Below are 24,305 nucleotides of genomic sequence, written 5' to 3'. Positions count from 1 at the left end.
TTCTACATCCCCTCCACCAACATAACTTTTGCTTCCGGAACTCCCATCCAGCTCAGTGTTGCCATCATCATCTCTCTCAGGATATTGTTGCAGGCCTTCTCCAGATCCACAAATCCCAATGTTATTTCACCTTGCACCTGCAACCTCTTCTCCACCAGCTGTCTCAGCGTCTCTGTCTGCGATGTCTCAGCGAGCATCCCATCTGTCATTCCCCTACCCTTTATAAACCACTGCTGCTCTTCTCCGATCTCCATCTCCACAGTCTTCCTTATCATCCTGTCCAGAACACTCTCCAGCACCTTCATGACATGACAAAGGTGTGTAATGCCCCTGTACCTCCCAAGATCTTTAACGTCCACCTTCCATTTCCACATCGGCACAATTAATCCTTTCCTCCAATCCTCCAGACGGTAACCCTCTCTCATACATACAGTACATTCAACAACCTCCAAGTCCAACTGACTCCGACTTCTCCCACTGCAATTTCCATCTCTGTACACACCTCATCAATGCCTAGCACCATGCCCATCTTCACCCTCTTCCATGCTGTCCACACTTCATCTTCTGCGATGTCCCATCACCTTGGGGTGGAGAAGATCCTCCAGCTCACCGTTGCTTCCTTCCGGGTTCAACAGCTCTTTGTTGAAAAATCCTTCCCATACCTTCAACACTGCACCCCTCTGTGTGATTAGCCACCTTCCGACCCCTGCTCTTAACCTACCTCCTTTTCTTCATCCTCACTACAAACAACACTGGCTTGTGCTGCGTGGTAACATGCTCTCCCACCACTGCCTTGAAATCCTAACATCTCCACAACTATCGCTTCCTTACCACCACCAAATCCAGTTCTGTTCTGTGCTGTCCACTCCTATAAGTAATATTGTGGCTTTCCAGCTTATGAAAGAATGAACCAGCTATGGCCATCCCATTCGTTGCCACCAGCTCCACCAGCCCAACCAAAATTACCAACACAGTCTTCTTCACCCGGCTCCGCTACTCCTACATGCTCGTTAACGTTCCCCACAATGCACATCATCACCTCCATCTCAACCATTCCCATCATCCTCTCCAGTGCATCCCTGAATTCCTGCTTCTCCACCCCAGATCTTCCCTTTTGTGGCCCATATACCGACACAACACACGGCATTTGCCTCCTATCTTTTCACTCTGTTCACCTGCTTGCTCATCTCTTCTGATACAATTCTTCCTGCGCCAAACAGGCAGGGGCAGAGGTCAAAAGTTGAAAAAACTGATCCCCTTAACTACAGACCTATCAGTTTACTTCCAATCATCAGCAAGGTCATATAATTATTGATTATTTATAATCAATCATCGCAGTTGATGTCACATCCTTCTTTTTCTCCAACAACGTCATCTCAGATCATTAATTTGGATTCAGACCAGGTCACCCCCTTCCTTCCATGTAAGTGTTGCTTCATCAGGATGAAGATTACCGCACTCCACCTTGGACTTGCTGTTTCTACTCACCCAACAATGGATGGAGGACCTCAATGTCAGACATGAGATCAGCGCCATCTCTCGGGACATATCTCGTGCTTTGGATACAGCGTCAATCTTGCCTTACTCTCCAAACTCTCTGCTTATGGCATCCAAGGATAGCTCCACGCAATGGCCTATTGACTTCCTCTGCTCTCATAGCCAATGTATGAACTCAACAGAAAAGTTTCATCTCCTCTCCCTGTAAAGGCTGGAGTGCCCCAAGACAGAGTTATGGCCTAGTCCTATTCCTGATCTTCCCAGATGAACTCTCTGAATCACTGGAAAATCCCCTTTATCAATTTGCTGATGACTCCACCCTTTGCAGTGACATCCCTCATCCTTCAGGCAGGAAGGCTACAGCCTCTTCCCTCTCTTCAGACCTTGACAAAATCACAATATGGTCAAACACTTTTAATATGTCTTTAAATTCTGATAAATCTCCCACTCTCACAATCTCTCTCTGAAAGGAATGTCTGGCTAATGTAGACATTATGTTATTTTATTAGCCTTCTTAACCTCTGTGTTTCATTAGTTGTGTACGTTATCTAGTGAATTTAGTCAATATTGTACAGTACAAGTACACTGCAATATTCCACATACACGTAGGTATAAATACAAAGTTCATAATGTGATGTTCGGACAACGTCCAATTCGGTTAACGTCACGTTTCCAAGAACGTATCTAGGACGTTAAGCGACGCATGACTGTACTTAATAAATCGATAATAATTAAGGAATTAATTAATTAATTGATTAATCAAAAAACAAAAAATACCATTTTGCCAAAGCACTTGCTCACTCTTGTGCAGAAATTTCAGCTTCCTAGCTCAAAGGATGGCTGAGATATCGCCCAGACAAACAAACAAACAAACAAGAAACCGGAGTAAAAACTGAGTACTCCCTTTCAGTGGGCTCATCGCCGGGCCCCCATTGGTGCCTGGCGATGACGCCATGCAGCGTGTGGAGATGGCATAGAAAAGGAGCAGTGTACAACAAACAAGAAAGAAACCGGAGTGAAAACTCAGTACTCCATTTCATGCATAGGAAAAGAGCGGTGTAGAATATTATAAACCACAAACACGTTTGATTACCTTTTGAAACGGTCGCCACTGCTGTTTAACACAAAACTGAAAGGGAGGAAATCTGGAATGTGTTCACTGATGTAGCAGCTTGCTAGCGCTTGCCAAGCCGGCTGTACCTTGTCAAAGGTTTTGAATGAGGTTCTTGCTCGAATGCTTAAGCCACTTGGCGAGCTCTCCATAAGAAGCTTGGGAAATGAAGGCACCCCCCTCGCCTCAATGTTCTTAAGGCCCAACCATACATCTACTGTAATCTATATATCCTAGAGAGGAATGACCCTTCCTGCTGCTCCCGTAGGGAACGGGCATACTAGTATAATCAAATCGTCCTCGTCACACAGCCAACCTTTCAGAACTCGTCCTTAACTTTTTGAGATATTCTGCTCAGAGACAGACAGACAATCAGGGTAAAAACATAACCTCCGTCCACCTTGGGTGGTGGAGGTAACAACAAGATAGTGATGCAAGTGAGCACGCACAAGTTAAATTTTTTTAAAAAATCAAAATTATTATGAATAATTAACACCTGCAACTTAGTCAGGTTCACTATGTTAATAAATATAATTTCGTTCAAAATTTTGGGAGATTAGCAAACCTATACATTTTTGGAATCATCAGAGCATGGAGAATCCAAAAATCAATGTTGGCATTTGCACAGACACAGATTTTGGATTTTCAAAATGGCCGCCATAAAATACATATTTTGCACTATCTCGGCTTCTAGTCAACCTAGAAACTTAATTAAATATGCTAATCCTATGTTTTCTGTGTCAAGGAATCCAATAAAGGCCTCAAAATAGTGCTCAGGATTATAGAAAAGCCACAAACAAAGGTAGTTGAAAATCATTGTCTTTATATTTGTGATATAACTGTATTACATAATACATGATATTGCAAGTCCTTTGAAGTTATAGGTTGTTATAGGAAGTTATAGGTAGTATCAGATTGAACTATAAGTCCTATACACAGGATCTACGAGGTCTATACCGTTCAGGAATATGTTTTTACAGATCTTCATCACTGTGCTGAGTGTCATTTTCGCAAAGGTGTCTACGCAAATGCCAACATTAATTTTTGGATTCCTCATGTCCTGAATATTCCAAAAATGTATAGTTTTGCTAATCTCCAAAAATTTTGAACGAAAAAACATAGTGAACCTGACTAACTTCAATTTTACTGTGATACTCATGTAGGTTTGTACACCTCGTCAACATAAACTGAAAAATGTTCTATTTGTTTTAAAATAAATGGCTCGACAATTCTGCTGATCATGTTCAGAGGTGAAAATGTTCTAGCTCCGATCTAATTATCCAGTGATGAACATGTAGTTTCATCATACCAAAGGATGCACTTTGGTGTCTGTCTGTCTTACCGTGATATATACACAAAGAATTAAGTTAAGCACCCCCCCCGTTTTTTTACAACCTCGCACATTACAAGTTTGTTGTCGTCAAAACAGTGTAATATACCCATGTTATTGCTATATTTTCTGGAGAAGTGATATTATGGTCACATAAAAACATAACAATCATGCCGTTTTCAATATTTTATTCTGAATAATTTAAGGTGAAATTTTTTGGGAATTTTAGGCATATTTTCACCTCAATTTAAGTATGGAGCTATAGGTCCATCACGGACAGTGTGGATGACGTTTATGTTTTCTAACGTACAGTCATTGTTCTGAGAAGACCTCTAGCGATCTTTGCGTCAATAACGTGTGTAGGACCCACGTGATCGGATCACTGACTCAACCCTACGTCTCATAGACCCTGTAAGCCGTCGTATGCGTTGCTGTGGCAGGTTGTTCCATTCCCGATGTAATGCACGTTCCAATTCATCCAGATTGGCTATTGGAGGGACCATCTTCGCAATTTGTCGTCCCAACATGTCCCGAACGTGCATTACATCGGGAATGGAACAACCTGCCACAGCAACGCATACGACGGCTTACAGGGTCTATGAGACGTAGGGTTGAGTCAGTGATCCGATCACGTGGGTCCTACACACGTTATTGACGCAAAGATGGCTAGAGGTCTTCTCAGAACAATGACTGTACGTTAGAAAACATAAACGTCATCCACACTGTCCGTGATGGACCTATAGCTCCATACTTAAATTGAGGTGAAAATATGCCTAAAATTCCCAAAAAATTTCACCTTAAATTATTCAGAATAAAATATTGAAAACGGCATGATTGTTATGTTTTTATGTGACCATAATATCACTTCTCCAGAAAATATAGCAATAACATGGGTATATTACACTGTTTTGACGACAACAAACTTGTAATGTGCGAGGTTGTAAAAAAACGGGGGGGGTGCTTAACTTAATTCTTTGTGTATATTTGGTCATTACTTCAAACTCAACCAAATTTGACAGGAGGACTAAGGGTCACATGATGGAGGCTGCAGCGATTTCATTTGCCCCCATCCACAAGGGGGTTGACCACCTTGTGCAACGTATGTGTTAATGTGTATATCCGTGTTAAGATAGTTAATCATATCGTTTTTCCAAGGCTGCATCTAATAACAAAAGAAATAACAACACTGATGACAATAGCATAATATTAATGTTATTACAAAACAATATTAAAACTAATAATATTCCCTCCTTGGACAATGGCCGTGTTAACGTGAATATATAGCTTATTGTGGGGCAATCCTATGCCAGAAATAAAACATTATAACTAGGACAATGTGACTGTGTCACCAATATGCCTCCGCATAGTCCCACAACAGGTAGATGCCATCACTCTGCTTATCTTTGGGTAGTGGATCACGTTTGTGAAGTTTCGTGTTGATCGGATAAGGTTCGTTTTTCTATAAAAGATGGCTGCCAAACCACGTGACCTATGACATCATCATTTTCAAACTATATGCAACAGTGCTGTTAGATATTTGTAAAATTTGGCATTGATAGGGTGAGCGGTTTCATAGATATAATTATTTAATATTTTCCTTCAATCCAATATGGCTGCCAAACCATGGGACCTATGATGTCATAAATTTAATATTTCAATACAAATGGGTCATAGATCATGTGCATGCAATTTCAGATTTTTAGGATAAGAAATTCGATTAAAACATTTTTGGCTGGTATACCACTTCACCCATGATGTCATCATTATCATGCATTACCAAATTAGAATTCGGTCCTTTGCTTATGCATGCACGTTCGCACGCACGCCCAGACGCACGCACACACGGACGGAGGGGAAAACCATAGTCCCCCTTTCACTCCGCGATGCGACGGGGGACAAAAAGTGCCTTTAAAATGGCGGAACTGGCAACTAATTTCCTACCAGCTACTTTTGGTATTTTTATAAAGTAGGGGCTTTGACAAGTTCACAAACCAAAAATACCCAGAACACCTCTCGGGGAACATGCTTAAATGACATCAAAATGGCTGCCAAAATTGTAAAGTTTGGCATTGTGTATGGGTGCTGACGTGGTACCTAACCGTTTATATAGTAGTTTTACTGTCAAGAGAAAAAACATCAGCCTTTTCCTGGGATGAGCACCGTTTCATTTGTGGAGAACCACAGAATAAAAAGAAAGGAATAAAACTTACAGCAGCGAATATGAAGCCAGCAGAAGTTCATGAGAATGTGCTTACAACAATGGTTCTGATTACAAAAATGATTCCCAAATACTTCACCGTGCAGTTAGTATTATTTGCAGAGACATAGAAAAATTACAACCAACAACTGAATACCCTCATACCCAAGAAATTGATCTTAATGCATCAGCTGCGTTTAATTTAATATTATTTAAATATTTAAATTAAATTATTAAATTAATTTAAATGCATTTAAATGCATTGCATGCATGCATGCATTTGCGATGCATGCATTTAAATTAATATATTATTTAAATATTATTAAATATAATTAATAATATTATTTTAAATATTATTAAATATTAATATTATTAAATAGAATATTTTAATCAGATGCTGGTATCATTTTATTACAGATCAGGACACAGGGACACTCAATGTAAAAATAAAATACAAAAACTTAATAAAAATGGAGGCCATCTTGATGACGTCACTTGAACATGTTCCCCCAAGGGGATTCTGGGTATTTTTGGTGTGTGAAGTAGCCAGGGCCCATACTTTATAAAAATATCAAAATTAGCTGATAGAAAGCTTGTTGCCACTTCACCCTCATTTTCATGCTCAATCTGCAGCCCTAATATACCCCAAAGAAGAAAATAACATGACCCTTCCTGCCTCTCCCATATGGAGTGGGTGTACTCGTTTATGTAAAGGAGCAAAATAATAAAAAATAAATCAGTGTACAGTTATTTTCACGTGACTCCCCATTTATGTCAGTGTTCCCAATGCAATTACCTAGTAGCTGCTGTAGTTCGTTCGAGATCAGTTCCAGATGCTCTGTCTGAAGCTCCAAGCAGCGCATTTTGTCCACATCATGGCTGTAATAACTGTACACACAGCTGTAAGCAAGGACCTGTCGAGGAAACGTGAAAAAAACAAATTCTCAAGCAAAGATGAGAAAAAATAGATATATGCAATCACAAAGCGATCGTCAAGGGTAAGGCTTAACTGGGAGGCTTAACCTTGGCAATCGCCCGCAACTTACCCTTGGCCCACGATCCAATTATGGCCAGATTTTTTTTCGGACCATCATATGACCATGATATTCAACATTTATGGATAGAGTGTAAATTAAGAAAATATGTCCCATCGACAATCTATCCACAAGGCTCAACATCATGAAAATTGGAGACAAATTATTCAAGTTATGATCAAAAAGGTGTTTTGTGTTAATTCGGTCACAATCTGAAAAAAGTAGGTCAGGGACATGAATCAAATATAAGATGCACAAATTCAGTGCATAATATAATATTGCTACGTTTGTGGGGGGTAGGTAATTACATACCATAGTGAAGATAGAAATGTATAGTTTAGTGTGGACCGTGTGACACGAAGAGGAAGAACTTTTGATGTAACCAAGTAGGGAATCTGTATAGGATAAGATTGTATATGTGTCTCCATACAAGGGGTAGAGCTATGCTAATTAGGTAGGTCTATAAGGTTAATTTCCCCAGGGTGTAATTGCCCCTGTGATTTTCCCTACGTTTTTTTATTTCATCTAAAAAGGGCTGCCATTCACCCACAACACCGTCATGCCGAAAGAGACCTGAACATTTGCCAATAGGCAAGTAAACCCCACCCGGCGGAACATTCCCGAACGACAGCTAGACGGCCCTGAACCGCTCTTGCTCAGTCTTTTTCCACAGGCGCACACGAGCCAAAATTGCGCCACCGTCCATGACCAAGCCCAGAACCGGAGAGCGATGAAATGCGACCGCTCGCCACGAAGCCCAGGACTGAGAGAGAGAGAAAGATAACGGATTCTTCCTCTTGTCGAACCTTCCAGCTCTCTGATATCATACGACCAATCCTGACGTCCCATCGACTCATCCCATCTCTAAGATTCCGCATTGGCAATTTTTGGGATTAAAAAAAAAAATTTTCAAACCACCATTTGACCTTGACCTTTACTTCAGAGGGGTATGATGTAAATTTAAAGGTAAATGTGACTTGCTCGAGGCTATCGAGAGAGGGCATTTCTTCCGATCGAACAAATATTCATCTGGTTATCGTGAAAGATATTAAATGTCTATAATTGTGTCATGACTAAAATTAGTTTAAAGTCAAAAACGATGTCAAACCTTCATACCTTCCATTCACATTATTGATGCAAAATTTCATTCAAAAGTCCCAGCCGGTATCGAGATACAGATCAGAAATTGATACAGCTCGGAAATTGAGAGTGTTGGAAGTGCAGGAAGATTTTTTTTCTAAATGGGGGTTTAATACTCCAAGGCATCTACTCTATGGTACCATTAAGTACGTTTAATACTCTATGGTACCATTAAACATTGGGGGTGCTAATTGTAGAAACAAACCCCACAACAGTAATAAACCTTCCGCCGATCATATGGGGGGAGACTTTTTAAATCACATGGTAAAATTGTGTCAAACATCAATGGCCAAAATCTATCTATCTATCTATCTATCCATCTATCTATCGAACTATCTATGTGTCTAACTATCTATCGATGTAACTATCTATCTATCTAACTGACTATCTATCCAACGATCTATCTAAGGTGTCGACACAAGAGCAGCGACTGATGCTCCCTGTCCTGCCAACCGTTCCATAATGATGATCCGTGGCCATGCACTTCCATCTTGAGCCAATGTTTGTACCTATTTGTCTGGCCCTGCAATCTACTTTGATGCAGTACATGCACCTTTGTGGTGGACCTCCTCTTGGTCTGGTGCCCTTTACTCTTCCTTGTGTGAGGATTTTTGGAAGTCTCTTCATGCTTTGAATGTGCCCAAATAATGTAGGCCTTCTTTGTGTTATATTCTCTATTATTGTGTGTTTTTATTCCAAGGGTTTCCCTTATTTTACAATAATATTCCTTATTTTGTCCAGCTTTGTCGCTCCCATTATTTTTCAGAGGCATACCATTTCAAAAACAAGGAGTCAATGTTCATCTTCTTGCTTTAATGTCCAGGTTTCTGACCCATACATCAAGATTGTGAGAACAAGGACTCTTTAGTGTCACGTTGGATGTCTTTCACCATCCAAATACTTTGTAGCTGCTCAAATGCTCCCAGGTCTTTCCCAATTCTATGTTTAATGTCTTCGGTGCTTATTCTATCCTGTGATATGGTACTCCCCAGATAAGTAAATTCCCGAGCTTGTTTTAAAACAATGCCGTTTATATTGATGTTAATTTGGTTTGGGTGGTGCCCACTGATGACTTGTGTCTGTTTTTGTGATGTTGATCTTCATTCCCTGAGCACGACTGCTGCTGTAAACACAATCTTTGAGGATTGGCAGGTCTTCTTCTTCCGTCTCTGTCAGCAAGACAATGTCGTCTGCGAATCAAAGGTTTGATATTTAACTTTCCCTTGGATGTTAATTCCTTGCGGCATATCATGTGTTGCATGCAGCAAGTTGAAGTGCTGGCGCGATATCACACATCCCTGACAGACCCCAACTTAAATACTGAAACAATCAGTGAGATCTCCAATCACTGTGACAACCCCCTGACTTGCTGTAGAGACCCTGAAGTAGCTTGGTGATTTTAATAGGGATCTTCAATCATTGTTAGTATCCTCTTTGACTTGGTGATTTTAATAGGGATCTCCAATCACTGTTACTACCCTGTTTGACTTTGTGATTTTAAAAGGGATCTTCAATCACTGTTACTACCCTCTTTGACTTGGTGATTTTAATAGGGATCTCCAATCATTGTTACTACCGTCTTTGACTTGGTGATTTTAATAGGGATCTCCAATCATTGTTACTACCGTCTTTGACTTGGTGATTTTAATAGGGATCTCCAATCACTGTTACTATCCTCTTTGACTTGGTGATTTTAAAAGGGATCTCCAATCACTGTTTCTACCCCCTCTAACTTCGTGATTTTAATAGGGATCTCCAATCACTGTTACTACCCTCTTTGACTTGGTTATTTTAATATGAATCTCCAATCACTGTTACTACCCTCTCTAACGTCGTGATTTTAATATGAATCTCCAATCACTGTTGCTACCCTCTCTAACTTGGTGATTTTAATAGGGATATTCAATCACTGTTACTACCCTCTTTGACTTGGTGATTTTAAAAGGGATCTCCAATCATTGTTGCCACCCCCTCTAACTTGGTGATTTTAATAGGGATCTCCAATCACTGTTACTACCCTCTGACTTGCTGTGGAGAGTCTGAAGTAACTTGGTGATTTTAATAGGGATCTCCAATCACTGTTACTACCATCTGACTTGCTGCGGAGAGCCTGAAGTAACTTGGTGATTTTAATAGGGATCTCAAATCACTGTTACTACCCTCTGACTTGCTGTGGAGAGCCTGAAGTAACTTGGTGATTTTAATTAGGGATCTCCAATCACTGTTACTACCCTCTGACTTGCTGTGGAGAGGCTGAAGTAACTTGGTGATTTTAATAGGGATCTCCAATCACTGTTACTACCCTCTTTGACCATATTGGCACTTGCCTGAAGTAGCTTCATGATTTTAATGAATATATAATATGAATGATCGTTTTAAGGCCATTTTCCCCGCTAGAGCGGGGGTTAGCCTTGCGGGCCCCATGACAATCATGGTTCCCTGTTTGAGGCAATGTTTTTTTTATGGCCGGATGCCCTTCCTGACGCCAACCCTTGGTCGCCTCTTACGATGCGCAGGGATACGGTGTACCTATTCTAAACCGGGGTACACACCGGGATCATTCATCCCAGCAAGCTGGTACTCAATTTGCCGACCTCGGAAGGATGACAGGCTGAGTCAACCACCCTGGCGTTAATTCAGCGATCGACCGAGATTCGAACCCAGGATCCTAGGATCCCAAGCCAGCACCCTAACCGCAAAGGCAACACCAGGCTTCACCAGGCAACACCATATTTTAATGTGGAAGCCAAATTATTTAAGTGACCTCCATAAGCATCTTGCACACAGAGTCAAACGCTTTTTCAAAGTCTATATAACAGCAATATTCCGCCTTGTGCATTTCAGGTATTTTTCTATTATTTGTCTTAATGTCAATAACAGATTCGCTTTTGTTATTCCTGGGCAAAATCCAGCTGGTGCTCCATCTTCTAACCTCTTCATCATTCTTCGTTGGGTAATAGTTAAGATTTTCCCTGTGTAACTCGGCAAGCTAACGCCCTGTAGTTCTCACAGTTCAACTTGTCCTTTTTGTATTTGGGGGTAATGATGGCTTTTCCCCAGTCGTCTGGAAATACTTCGCTCTTCCAAACCAACTTGCACAAATGGTTGATTATGTCAATACCTATTTGACCGGGAGCTTTTAGTTCATCAGCTGTGACACTATCGTCGCCTGGTGCTCTTCCTTCAGTCAGCCTCTTTATAGCACTGGCAACCTATTCTCGAATAATTTTTGGTTTCTCGTCTGTACTAAGCATTTGTGGGATGTTATTTATCATCTCTTTATTGGAAACGTTTTGTTTATTGTACAAGTCTTCATAGTTTTCCTTCCAGCGGTTTTTAACATCCTGCAAGTCTATCAGTGCTTCCCCTTTCTTACTCTTTACTGTTTGCATTCTGGTTTTTGACTTGGTGGTAATTCTCTTGATGGGCAAGTACACTTCTTTGGACTTGGTGGTTTGGTGTGCCTTCTCCACATTCGCACACAGATCTTTTAGCCACTTGTTTTTACATTCTTTAACTTTCCATTTTATATCTCTTGTAACAAGCTTTCAGCATTCATACGGGGAGAGGCTTTTAAAATAACCTGGTAAATTGTGTCAAACATCAATGGTCGAAATAATTTACGTAAAATAAACCTTTTTTTCTCAAACATCAGCCAAACATGATTTGCAGAAAAACACTCTGGGACCAGTTGCCTCTCAACACACTTACCTTCCATGCCTGCATGAGCCTCTTGCATGCATTAGTCACAAAGAGCACGGATGATAAAGGGAGGCTTTCATTAATGGTGGCTGTTTTAGTGACGAGTTTCATGGCAAATTCCTGCAGGTCACAAGAATCAAAATTACAAAGATCAAAGAAACAATCTTGGCCACTGCACACATTATCCTTGAAGAGCTATCCATATTATCATGTGTCAAATTATCTCATGATAAAATCAATTAAAAGCAAATACAAATGTGAATTTTATTACCTCTATCACCGAAGATGCATGGAGATGATGTATTCACTCCTGTCTGTCTATGAGCAGAATATGTTAAAGCGTTGTGGACGGATTCGGACAAAATTTGATGCACAGGCTGGGCATTTGACAAGGACCAAATGATCAAATTTTGGTGAAGATCTGGATCCAGATACTATAATTCTTAAGTAATTATTCACCATTGAGAGATGGGGCCAAAAAGGATATACAAGACAATATTTCAAAATGTTGTTGACAGATTATGACAAAACTTGGTGGATGAGTTGGAAAGGTGACAGGAACAAGCCAATTAGATTTTGGTTACGGTCCAGATTCTGATCCAGCCTATTTCCAGAGAGTGGGATACAAAACGTCAACCGTTCAGCCTGGAAGAGATATCCACTCTACCAAGTGCCGTTGTAGTTACCTCCACCACAAGAGGTGGAAGGTGTTTATGTTTTTGCCCTGTTATGCCTGTTTGTTACTTGCGAAAATCGAAGATTTTTCAAGTATATTGCTTGGTTGTGTACGTTATTACTTGGCGAATATTTTTTTTTGGGAGAAGTATGTTGATCACTCCAGTTTGTGTGTTTGTTACTTGGCAAATTATTATTTTTGGACAAGTATGTTGATCACTCCGGTTTGTGTGTGTGTTTGTTTGTTTGTGTTTGTCCGCTCACTTATACTTGCCTACAAGTCACAATTTTAAACCGATCTTCACGAAACTTCACGAAATGGTAGAGTTCGTGGTCCGACAAAATCCTATATATTTTTGAGGTCAAAAGGTCAACATAGGCCAAAGGTCAACAACAATATCAAATTTCTAAAATCCTTAATTTTAATCCGATTGACTTGAAATTTGAATGGGATTTACATATCAGTTAACTGAATTCAACCAACAACTATTTTTTGATCAACATATGTCACAAGGTCAACATAGGCCAAAGGTCAACCACTTTTTTCAAATTTCTAAAATCCTCAATTTTCATCCGATTGGCTTGAAATTTGAAAAGGATTTTCATATCAGCGAACTGAATTCAACCACCAACTATTTTTGAGATCAGCATAGGACAAAAGGTCAACATAGGCCAAAGGTCAACCACTTTGTTTTACAAATGCCTAAAATCCTCAATTTTCATCCGATTGACTTGAAATCTGAATAGGATTTGCATATCAGCTTACTGAAACCAACCACCAACTATTTTTGAGGTCAACAAAGGCCAGATTTCTAAAATTGTCAATTTCCGTCCGATTAACTTAAAATTTGAAGACGATTTGGAAATCATGTCACTGAATTCAACCACCAATTATTTTTGAGGTCAAAACGATGCTCTACTGAGTGCCATTCTACTTTGTTCTCTTTTGCCAAGTGTCACTCTTTGAGTGATTTTTCGTTCTGTCTGTTTGTCTGATTGTTATCCTGCGCCCATGAAGCTAAAAGGGAGGTTACGCGATCGCTTGCATACGCGTGTAAGCGCGTAAGTACGTACGTGTCTGCATTTTAAAAAGTAATTTCCTCTACTTCCATTGGGCCGATTGACACGAAATGTTCACCATAGTACGTCTACTCATGAAGATTTTTTTTAGTGATAATGATTATGTCATAGGTACGGTACGGCACCATCTTGGAAAACCAAAAAACTTTGGACCTCTATATGTCAGAAACTGCTAAGTGGGAAAAAAATTGAAAAATGGCTCATTGTAAGGAACTCCACATGGGGAATAAGTGCTGTTCACAATGACATAATTGGTGCCTTCATTATGACATCATAATTAAACTACAACACTTGATCCAATCAGAATGAAAACTTTTCAGGGTCACCAAGGGAGAATCTGGTGGACAGAATTGACATCATAGCGGTTGTGGTTCAGCAGGCATGTTGGAATGAACATAAAAATATTTTAAAAAATTAAAAAATCTATTTCTCCAAAACTTCATTCACATTATCTACTCGCCTTGGGAATATAGGGTGTCCATGAATAAATCACAAGTCACATGGTCTGGCAGCCATATTGGATTTAACCTAAAACCTTCAAAAACCTTCTCCAGAACGGTTGGACACATTGAGGGGAGCTTTCACACACATGTTCCGCAAGCCTTGGAGATACCATGGTGTTCATGAATAAATCATAGGTCACATGGTGTGGAAGCCATGTTGGATCAAAGAATTTATTTGATCTGAAACAGCTGAACCTATCAAAGTGAAACTTTCCAAATCTCCAACACCATTGCTGCATATAGTGTGAAAATGATGATGTCATAGGTCACATGGTTTGCCAGCCATCTTGGATAGAAAAACAAACTTTTTCCAATCAACACAAAACTTCACACACCTTATCCCCTATCCAGTTGGAGTCAGAGTGTAAATTTATGATTTCAAAGGTCACGTGGTTGGGCAGCCATATTTGATCAAAGTGAAAATCTTTGAAAATCTTCTTCTCTGAAACTGCTTAACCAATCAATGTGAAACTTTAACTCTATTGATCAAATACCCATGGGAAATATAGTATGATAAAAGTGACATCGGTCACTTGTCTGGCAGCCATATTAGATCAAAGAAGAAAAAAAACCACCTTTAGAGGCCATTTTTCCCCGCAAGCGGGGGTTCAAAGAAAGATCCTAAAGAAAGATTAGATCAAAGAAAAAAAACCTAAAAAAGAAAAGAAGAGTTGGCTCGCACCAAGTCCTTCTCAAGACTGCGCAGGGTAGGTATAAGAATACCATCTAGTTGATTTATTGATTAATCAACTTGTTGATTAATTATTAAATTTTTTGATTAATTACTAAATTTTCAAAAGGTTACAGATTCGGACGAAGCAGGGGTGTTTTAGGTATGCTATTAGCCAATTGTTGAAGAAATTAATTATTTTACAATTATTATTTACTTATTTTAATTACACAATTAATCAATTAATCAATCAATTATTGATTCTCTCGATTTTCATCATACCAGTCAGGCTACCGCCTGATGCCGTCTTTGTCTGTTTGTGAACAGGATACCTCAAAAAGTTGTGGGCTGATTCGGATGAAATTTGGTGGAGAGGTTAGGTATGTGACACGGACAAAAATATTACATTTTAGTGAAGATCCGGATCCGGCTCTGAGAAATTTTAAAAGTGATTCTTCACCATTGAGTGATAGGGCTAAAACTGATATATAGCACATTTCAAAAAGATGTGAATGACTTCAGGCAAAACTTTGTGGACGCGTTGGGTCAATTTGGTCGATTGAGTGACATTGGTCGATTGGTCGAGTGACAATAACAGGTTGATTCGATTTTGGTTCAGACCCAAATCAAGATTTGACCTATCAGTGGGATACAAGACGTAAACCGTTCAGCCTCGCAGTGGTATGCTCTCTAGTGAGTGCCGTTCTAGTTGCATATGCAAACGGATGACACAGACATGTAGACAAGTTTTGCATGCACTAGAGAATCAACAACTGAATAAAAGCAACAACTGAATAGTGAAAGTGAAAGAAAAATGAAAAGGATATTGAAGCCGTTTAAATAATAAAAATAAATGAGCATGGAGGAAATGGAGGTGATGTGGGTCGGACAGCAGAGAAAATAAATGAATATCATAAGAAGATCAGACAAGGAAATAGGTTTGAGTATCTGGGGGAAACAGTGACCGGGGATGGTAAGTCAGAGGCAGAGGTGCGGAGGAGGATTTAGGTGGGTGCAAATGTGTGGAGGAGGGTGGGGGGAGTAATGACAGACGGAAATATTTCAGGGAGATTGAAGGGGAAGGTTCTGATGTCGTGTGTAATGCCAGTCAACCTTTACAGTCTGGAGATAATGTCACTGACAGCAAGACAACTACAAGGGCTGCATTTGGAATGAATGGGGGAAGAGATAATGACAAAGGGAGCAGACAGGTTGAGGCAACAAGGGAGGAGGTAAAGGAATAGACCGCGGTTGAGATGGGAGGATTGTGTAAAGAGGGATATAAGTAAAGTGTGGGTGATTGGAGGGTGGAGAGAGATGGCTAAGTACAGTGGGGAGTGGAGCAGTATCGTGGTCAAGGCAGGGCAGGAGCTTGGTATTGTTGAACTTCACCCCTTATAAAGGGAAGAGGAGGAGAACAACATTAAAAAGGATAGACATGGACATATGGAGAGGGGAGAGGTGAGTAGGGGAAGGAGAGGAGAGAGATGGAGAGAAGGGAGTGGGGGAGAGACTGGGGAGGGGGAGAGAGAAAGTGGGCATGGGAGGGGAGAGAGAGGAGGGGAAAGAGAGAGTGGGGGAGGGAGGATTTGGGGGGGGGGGGGGGCAGGGACGAAGTTTCCTTTTGTATCCATCCTGTCCACCCTAGGGGGGAGGGGGGGAAAAGGAGGGGGAGGGGAGGGGGGAGGGGAGGGGGGAGTGGAGGGGGAGGGGGGAACGGCTAGCTTCGCAAGCGATAGCAGGCTTTTTACTTTTATTTTTACCTCAATGAGGGCTATATATTGTTGCGAATATGGAATTTGGCCTCCATATCCGCTTGTAAATATTCCCCTATTTTCTCCAATACTCCCCAACTTTCCCCAATCCCCCATTCCCTAGTCCCATTGCATGTAAACAACAATCAGTAGAGCCGACCTTCCCCTTATTCCCCCATTAAATGTCGTGCCCAGGTCCACCGCACCACACGTAGACAACTTTCGGACATCTTCCTAGTTATTCTTAATCTATGTCAGTTAAGGCCTCGTTTCCATTAATTAATGACTCTTCGTTGCACCAGAATGTGATTATATGGCATCAGTAGTGAGTTTAGGACCTTTCCCATACCTCCTCCCATCTTCTTCCCCAAACAACAACAATAACAACAACTACAACAACAATTACAACTACAACTACGACTACAACAACAATTACAACTACAACTACGACTACAACAACAGAGGGGCGGGGAGTGTGCGTCCTCACACCGGCTCGGTTACCCGCCATGACCATGCGCTCCACGGCGTTACCCCGAAGGGGCTGGCTGTCAGCTCCTCGTCAGGGGCGGAGCCTGGTAAACCCCCCGCACGCACCCAATGAGAAGCAACGTGCCGATTCCACGAGGCGGAGCTAACGAGCCGAGGGCGTGTCACTCCCCGCCGGATATACGCGGCCACGCGCCGGATGTGACGAGAGATGCGCCCCGAGCTGGAGAAAGAAGGACCTGCGAGCGCTGAGAGAGAAAGGCCCGCCTGTGAAAGAACGTCCCCTCCGAGCGCTGTGAAACCTCCCGCATCTCTGGACCGGACCGGGTCGATTCTAACCTTTGAGCACAGGTGCACCTGGAGCCATCGACAACCGCTTTCCTGCCATCAACCCCCGTGTGAGTCAGCTTTGTCCCGTTTATCTGTCGTCTGTTGGGAATAATATAAGATTGTGTCTAAGTGCCTGTCTTCCTATGATGTACCTCTCGTCCTTGTAATCTAACCTTTCCGTACGAATATAATCTCCTCCGGAGGTCTTGAGAATTGAAACATTGGTGTCGTATTGTGTTATTGTAATCCAGCCGGGTGTCTTCTTTTCCTTATTGAGCCAGCATCGCGCGACTAGTCAACGTTCGGGTATAATATCGAGCATAATCTTGTGCAGACGTGGTCATCCCAAAACCGCTCGGTGAATAACATCCAAGCCACGTCAGTAACAATATATAGTCCGTGCTTGGAGCCTTCAAGTTCAACATAAAGGTTTTTTATGAAAAATAATGCAGATGTATAACAATCCACCAATGCAAGTTCAGAAATGAATGCAGATCCTTTACTTTGCGATACAAACGCAATTCCCGCCATTTCCACTCACGATCGAGGCCTCCACAGTGACCGAGCCTCTTCTTCCTCCTACAACTTCGTCTCACTTCTTTCACTCAAAATGCACGAAATTCTGCCGCATGAAATTATGTAGAGGCCTCGTCGGGGGGATATAAGGTAGATAAGGAAGGCGTTGTCACAGAAGAATCAAAATAAAAGTGGAAGAACATAAGGAAATGGGAGCTATTCTGGACCCACAGCCAAACCCAACAAACCATTGCAATACACCCCGAACGTCTAGCGCCACCACAAACTACACCATAGAATTGCAGCTGGAGCGGTTTTTTTAAACCATTCATATTAAAATAAAACGTAGCCTAAAACCACCGGGATTTTATGCTGATTCCGAATCTGTGTCTAAAACTTTTCTCCGATGTGTAGTTCTTGAGTTATAAGCGGACATCCAGACAGACACACACACACAGACACTCCTCCTTTATATATAGAGATTTATAAAAAAGAAAGTTTTTGTTTGTTTGTTTGTTTGTTGTCTGCGCAAGCTAATCTCCTGAACGGTGAAAGATAGGAGGAAACCTCCAATACAAAAAATGTCGGGACGGGCCCCGGGAAGGTTTTCGGCTAGGTGGCGAGACCGGATGATGCCCTTTTCGGCTAGGTGGCGAGACCGGACGAGGCCCACCTTGGCCGGGCCGGGCCCATTTCACAATTAAAAGCTGACCTGAATTATAGTAGTCAATCTTCTACGGCCACGAGGAAAAGCTGAATTATGGTAGTAAATTCATTCAAAAAGAACCAAAAATGTCGGGACGGGCTTTCCAGCTAGTATATATACAGTGCGTATCAAAAAAGGTAATCCGAATTCAAGGGGTTAATATGCAAAGGTTATTTATTTTGACAATTTACATGTGATTTACTAATTAAGAGTAGATCCTCAGCTTTCCATCGATACCTTCCATGCATCATTGCTGTCACACATGACCGAGTACATGTTCATTGAAAATGAAAAGTTCAAATCGCATTTTTACAAGTTTGGCTAATCGATGCAGGTCAGGATAATTGGTGCAAAATGAACGTCAGATGTGAACTTTTCTCAGGAATGATTGGCCTTTATGCACCCACACTTTCAACATGTCCACCTCCCCTTTCAACACAAAGCTCACAGCGGCGGAGCATGCCCTTAACTGCTCGTCTCACCATAGCCGGGTAATTGCGCAAAGCATCCACTTCATGTCGAATACGGCCCTGCAATTCGTCAAGATCACAGGGAGGAGTTACGAACACCTTGTTCTTTAAATATCCCCAAAGGAAATAATCACATGGTGTGAGGTCAGGTGATCTTGGCGGCCATTTCACTGCATGGTTGAGGGCAATGACTCGGTCTCCAACGAGTTCCCTCAGTCGATCTCGGACAGCGATAAGACGATGTGCTGAGGCGCCGTCTTAGGCCCACCAGAGATATCTGAAGACACCACAAACCTGTCGCTCAAAGTTCTCCTCCAGCTGCGGTAAAACTTAATCATTGATCATCTGCAGATACCTGTTACCATTGACATTCCTTTGAAAGAAAAATGGTCCGATCACCTGACCACTTCCACAAAGTCCCAACCAAACAGTCCACTTTTGTCGATTCATGTTGGTGTCAAAATTAAATTCCGGGGGTTGTCCTGTCTGTGCATATTCAAGAACATTATGGGTATTGAACTTGCCGTCCATGGCGAAAGCAGCTTCGTCGCCGATAACGAGATACCGCAGGAAATTGACATCTGCTTCACAACGTGCTATCAAACATCTGGCAAGCACCAGCCTCCTGGCAAAGTCCCCTGGCGTAAGTTGAAGCCGGATGTGAATCCAATATGGACGTTGGTGGAGGTCCACTCTTGTGATTCGTTTGAATGTTGCCGAAGGCAATCCCGTCCCATTTCGTCTTGCGCTGTTATCCCTAGGATGCTCCAAAACTTGCTGCCTTACTGCTGCAATGTTCATTTCCGATCGCCCAGTGCGCCTCCTACCAGAATTCTCCTTGTTGCGGTTGAGGCTAGTGCCATGTGTTACAGATTTGTCACTTCCGTTGTTGTGGTTTTCATCCACTGTAAACATTGTTGATTCCATGTACTATTATTGTTTTCAAAAGGTTTATTGTGTATGAGCTGTTTTCAAAAGGTAGAAAAGTTAGAGTTAAAAGAAACAGGAAACCGGATCGGGAACCGGACGACGACGAAGAGGAAGAAGAGAAAAGAAGGCAGAACGAGTGGAGTCGGACAAGAAGCCTAGTTGCTTTGTGGTCCGGAGCGAACGTTGGCGAGCAAGAGTCACGAGTGAACTTTGGGTTTCCCAGGAAAGGGATTCCTGCGATGGAGTTGTTATCGCTGTGACAGATTAACCTGCGTGTCAGGTTATGCGGTGGATTCTGAAGAGAATCATCGTCATCATCGTCGTGCCGTTACGCCACGAGACCGGGCCGTCGGCCATTTTGACTCGTGCAGGACTTGCGCTTCGCTCATTGTTTCATCTCGTTTCGACCATTTTCACTGCATTCAGACGTCGATCTGGGGTGTGTGTGTGTAACGTGGCTTTTGAGGGGAAAGTCTGCGTGTCGCCGATTTGGAGCCGTGGAACGTCTATACCCGAGGGTGTGATTTCCCAGTCACCTGGAGGGCGCCTTTGGATTTCCCAGTCGCCTTGAGGGCGCCTTTGCACAGCTTAGGCAGCAGGACTGTAACTGCCAACCCAACGGGATTCTGGTCTCGATTGGACATTGATCTGTCGATCGCTGGAGCGGATCGACTTTGGCTTGAAGCCGGGGAATAGAGACATTGGGAATCTTCTTCATTTCGTTCACTTGGAGCACAGTGAAGTTATATTGTACGAACCCGATGGTACCATCATAGGAATGATATACTATTTGTTGTACAATTGATTACTATTGTTTTTGTACTGTTATTCTTGTGTGATCTTAATACAATACTTGTTGGTTTGTAACAATTGGTGTGGCTTCACCATTGATCTTTGACATACAGAATAACACATTTTTTCTGCCGTGACTCCTCTCGGGGCTCGGAGGTACACCGTGACCAGGGGGTCGGGGAGGAGCACGTAACACATGCTCTTGGTATCTTCTAACATTCGCCCAGATGGTTTTGGCTGCTGGAGGCTCCCGTTCTGGGAAACGTTCCCTGAACGCATCACGAGTTCGCTGCAAACTTCCAGTTTGGTGAAAGGTTGAAACCACGAAGGTCCGCTGTTCAGTCGTAAGTTGAACCATCTTTTCAATGACTCAGACTGTCTCGAAACCCATACACTGTAGGCCCATCTTAAATACCCATCTTCAACAAAGGATGACGCAACCGACGATTACCAGACCAGCTTAACAATTTTACATAATCAACTTGGCAGTCGACAAGTAATGCGTCCATTTTAAACTGTCTTTCACCAATTAGGCAAACTTGTAAAAATGCGATTTGAACTTGTCATTTTCAATTTTTTTTTTTTTTTTTTTTTTTTTTTTTTTCTATACAAGATCGAGGCTCGTGAAAGAGCGAACATTAATCACACAGAAAGACAAACCGACACATAAAACATATAACATAGGGAGCGGTAGACAAGATGGGGAGAGAGGGGGAAGGACACAAACACAACATTTGAGAGCAGGGACCGAGAGACATGGAGACATCGAGAGATCTGAGAGAGGGCGAGGGCTTTGGGGGGGGGGGGGGGGCGTGGGAAGGGGGCGGTGGGAGAGGTATAAAACATATGGACACTGCCAGGACTTCCAGGAAAGAAGTTGGAATTTCAAACAACGTGGATCTGGGGTGAATTAGCGGGGGTAGAAAAGATCAAGGTTTTGGATGGGGGAAGATAAGAGATGGTGGTGAACAGCTGTTTTAAAGACCTGGAGGGAGGAGTGGGATTGAAGGGAGTGAGGGAGTTTGTTCCAGAGGCGGGAGAAAAGAGGAATGAAAGAGTGAAGGTGAGCAGAGAGCCGAGATTTCGGCAGTTTAACCATCAGAGGGTTGCTGGCAGATCTTGTGCGACCTGTAGGAATATTTGGGGGACAGAGCACAGAGAGAGCTGGGGGTGCAAGGCCGGAGAGGAGTCGGTAGAAGACAGAAAGACCACCTACCTGCCTGCGGTGAGTGAGTGAAAGGCCCTCAGAGATAGCTTCATCGCGGGAGATTCCAATAATTCTGAAAGCTTTGGTTTCAACAGCGTGAAGCCGAGCTAGGTGTGAGGCAGGAGCACCGGCCCATAGGGGAGAACAGTATTCCATTGAGCTGCGGATGAAAGCCTTGTATGTGGTGAGGAGCTCAGGTGTGCCGAGGAAGGACTTCGCACGACGGAGGATGCCCAGTCGGCGACTGGCTTTGGAGGCCAGCTTGGAAATGTGGTTTTCCCAAGAAAGATCATGGCAGATAGTGAGACCCAAAATCTTGAGCGACAGAACTTCTTGGAGAGGATTGTTGAGAAAGTAGATGGGAGGGTTGTCCAGTCGATCTTTTCGGAGAGACATAGTAAGAGTGTGAGATTTGTCAGGATTGAAAGACATGTTCCACTTGTTTGACCAGTCTGTGATTTTGTCCAGGTCTTCAGAGAGTGAGGAGGCAGCAGACTGCCGATCTGAGGGAAGAGGAATGGAGCGGCAGAGAGTGGAGTCATCAGCAAAGAGATAGAGAGGATTTTCGAGAGAGTCAGAGAGATCATTGATGAAGACCAGAAAAAGCACGGGGCCCAGAACACTGCCTTGGGGAACTCCAGCCTGAACAGGAAGAGGAGATGAGAGAAACCCATTCAGGGCCACACGTTGACGACGACTAGAGAGGAAGTCCGCCAGCCATGCGTGGAGATTTCCATGGATACCAAAGGAGGAGAGTTTGGTGAGCAGAGCGGGGTGCCAGACCGTGTCGAAGGCACGTGATATGTCGAGGGAGACAGCTCTAATTTCCTGTTTGGCATTGAGGACCTCCATCCATTGTTGAGACAGCAGAAGCAGCATGTCCAGAGTAGAGTGACCTGGTCTGAAACCAAATTGATGATCAGAGATCAAGCCATTGAGAAGAGGAAAGATTTCATATCCGAAGCAATGATGGATTCCATGACTTTGCTGATAATTGGGAGAAGGCTGATTGGTCTGTAGTTTCTAGGATCTGTTTTTGCACCTTTTTTGTGCAAAGCGGTGATGTTGGCTGATTTCCAAGCAGATGGCAGTTGACCTTGAGCAAAAGAGAGGGTGAAGAGAACAGAGAGAGGGTGAGATAGAGCAGCAGAGCAGGATTTTAGGACCCGTGGGCTGATGCCGTCGGGTCCAGTTGCAGAATCAGAGTCAAGGGTTGACAGAAATTTTTCCACCTTGTCAGGAGGAAAGGACACGGAGTCCAGGAGCAGCAGGGTACGACTGGGTATGGTGGGTACAGAGAGGGATGGGTTTGGGACACAAGATTTAGAGGCAAACACAGAGTTGAGGCATTCAGCTTTTTCACGTGCGGAGTCAGCTGTGTAGCCTTTTGAGGTAAGGGAGGGGATGGAGGGGGAACAAACACCAGAAACGGATTTGACCAGACGCCACCAGGATTTGGAAGAGGGAGACAGATAAATGTAGACAGACAATGAACATGTACTCGGTCATGTGTGACAACAATGATGCATGAAAGGCATCAATGGAAAGCTGAGGATCTCCTCATAATTGGAAAACCACATGTAAATTGTCAAACTAAATAACCTTTGCATATTAACCCCTTGAATTCGGATTACCTTTTTTTTGATATGCACTGTGTGTGTGTGTGTGTGTGTGTGTGTGTGTGTGTGTGTGTGTGTGTGTGTATGTATATATATGTGGCGGACACAAAAGCCCACTGGCGTGGTGACATCATTCCGCGCACCAAGTGGGCGGTGGCCACGCCCGAGGGGTAGGCGTGGCCTGAGGAGATACACGGGGCGCGCAGCCCGCAGCGCGCTAGTGTTACAGTGAGCTCCTGAAATAAAGACGCTTATAAGTTACCGCTTGTCCGCTTCCTCCTTGCTCGCAAGCAGCGCGCGTAACGCCTCGCTTTATATATATATATATATATATATATATATATATATATATATATATATATATATATATATATAGTAATGACTTGCGGTTGGGATTAAAATCAAATGAATCCATCTTGAGTTCTCCAACCTTCCAACCTTTAATGAGCAAAATAAACAACTGCTCGACGTTTCGATCAGCAACACGGATAAACGTGCATCCACTGACCTTTCTCAAGAGTAAAGAAAAACAATTCTGTACCTTCCCTTATATAAG

The 24,305-nt window shown here is 42.6% G+C and overlaps 1 protein-coding gene across 6 annotated transcripts in view; it reads right to left on the bottom strand.

The window, feature by feature from the left end:
• The window catches only part of CUL9 (cullin 9), a 321,162-nt gene that overhangs the window by 23,974 nt on the left and 272,883 nt on the right, over nt 1-24,305 (bottom strand). For all 6 annotated transcript variants that reach the window (XR_013623648.1, XM_068115286.2, XM_068115288.2 and 3 more), the window contains 2 exons: nt 12,021-12,131; nt 6,932-7,049 (listed from right to left, as the gene is read on the bottom strand). Coding sequence is in view for 5 of the 6 variants with exons in the window: in XM_068115286.2 (XP_067971387.2) it covers nt 6,932-7,049; nt 12,021-12,131 (229 nt within the window). In the remaining variant the exon portion in view is untranslated. The remainder of the gene's footprint in view (nt 1-6,931; nt 7,050-12,020; nt 12,132-24,305) is intronic.

Source organism: Myxine glutinosa, chromosome 5 (genome assembly GCF_964187855.1).
Source record: "Myxine glutinosa chromosome 5, kmMyxGlut1.1, whole genome shotgun sequence".
NCBI classification, from domain to species: Eukaryota; Metazoa; Chordata; class Myxini; order Myxiniformes; family Myxinidae; genus Myxine; species Myxine glutinosa.
Note: the sequence above shows the minus strand (reverse complement) of the source record. Positions and strands in the feature narration are given on the sequence as shown.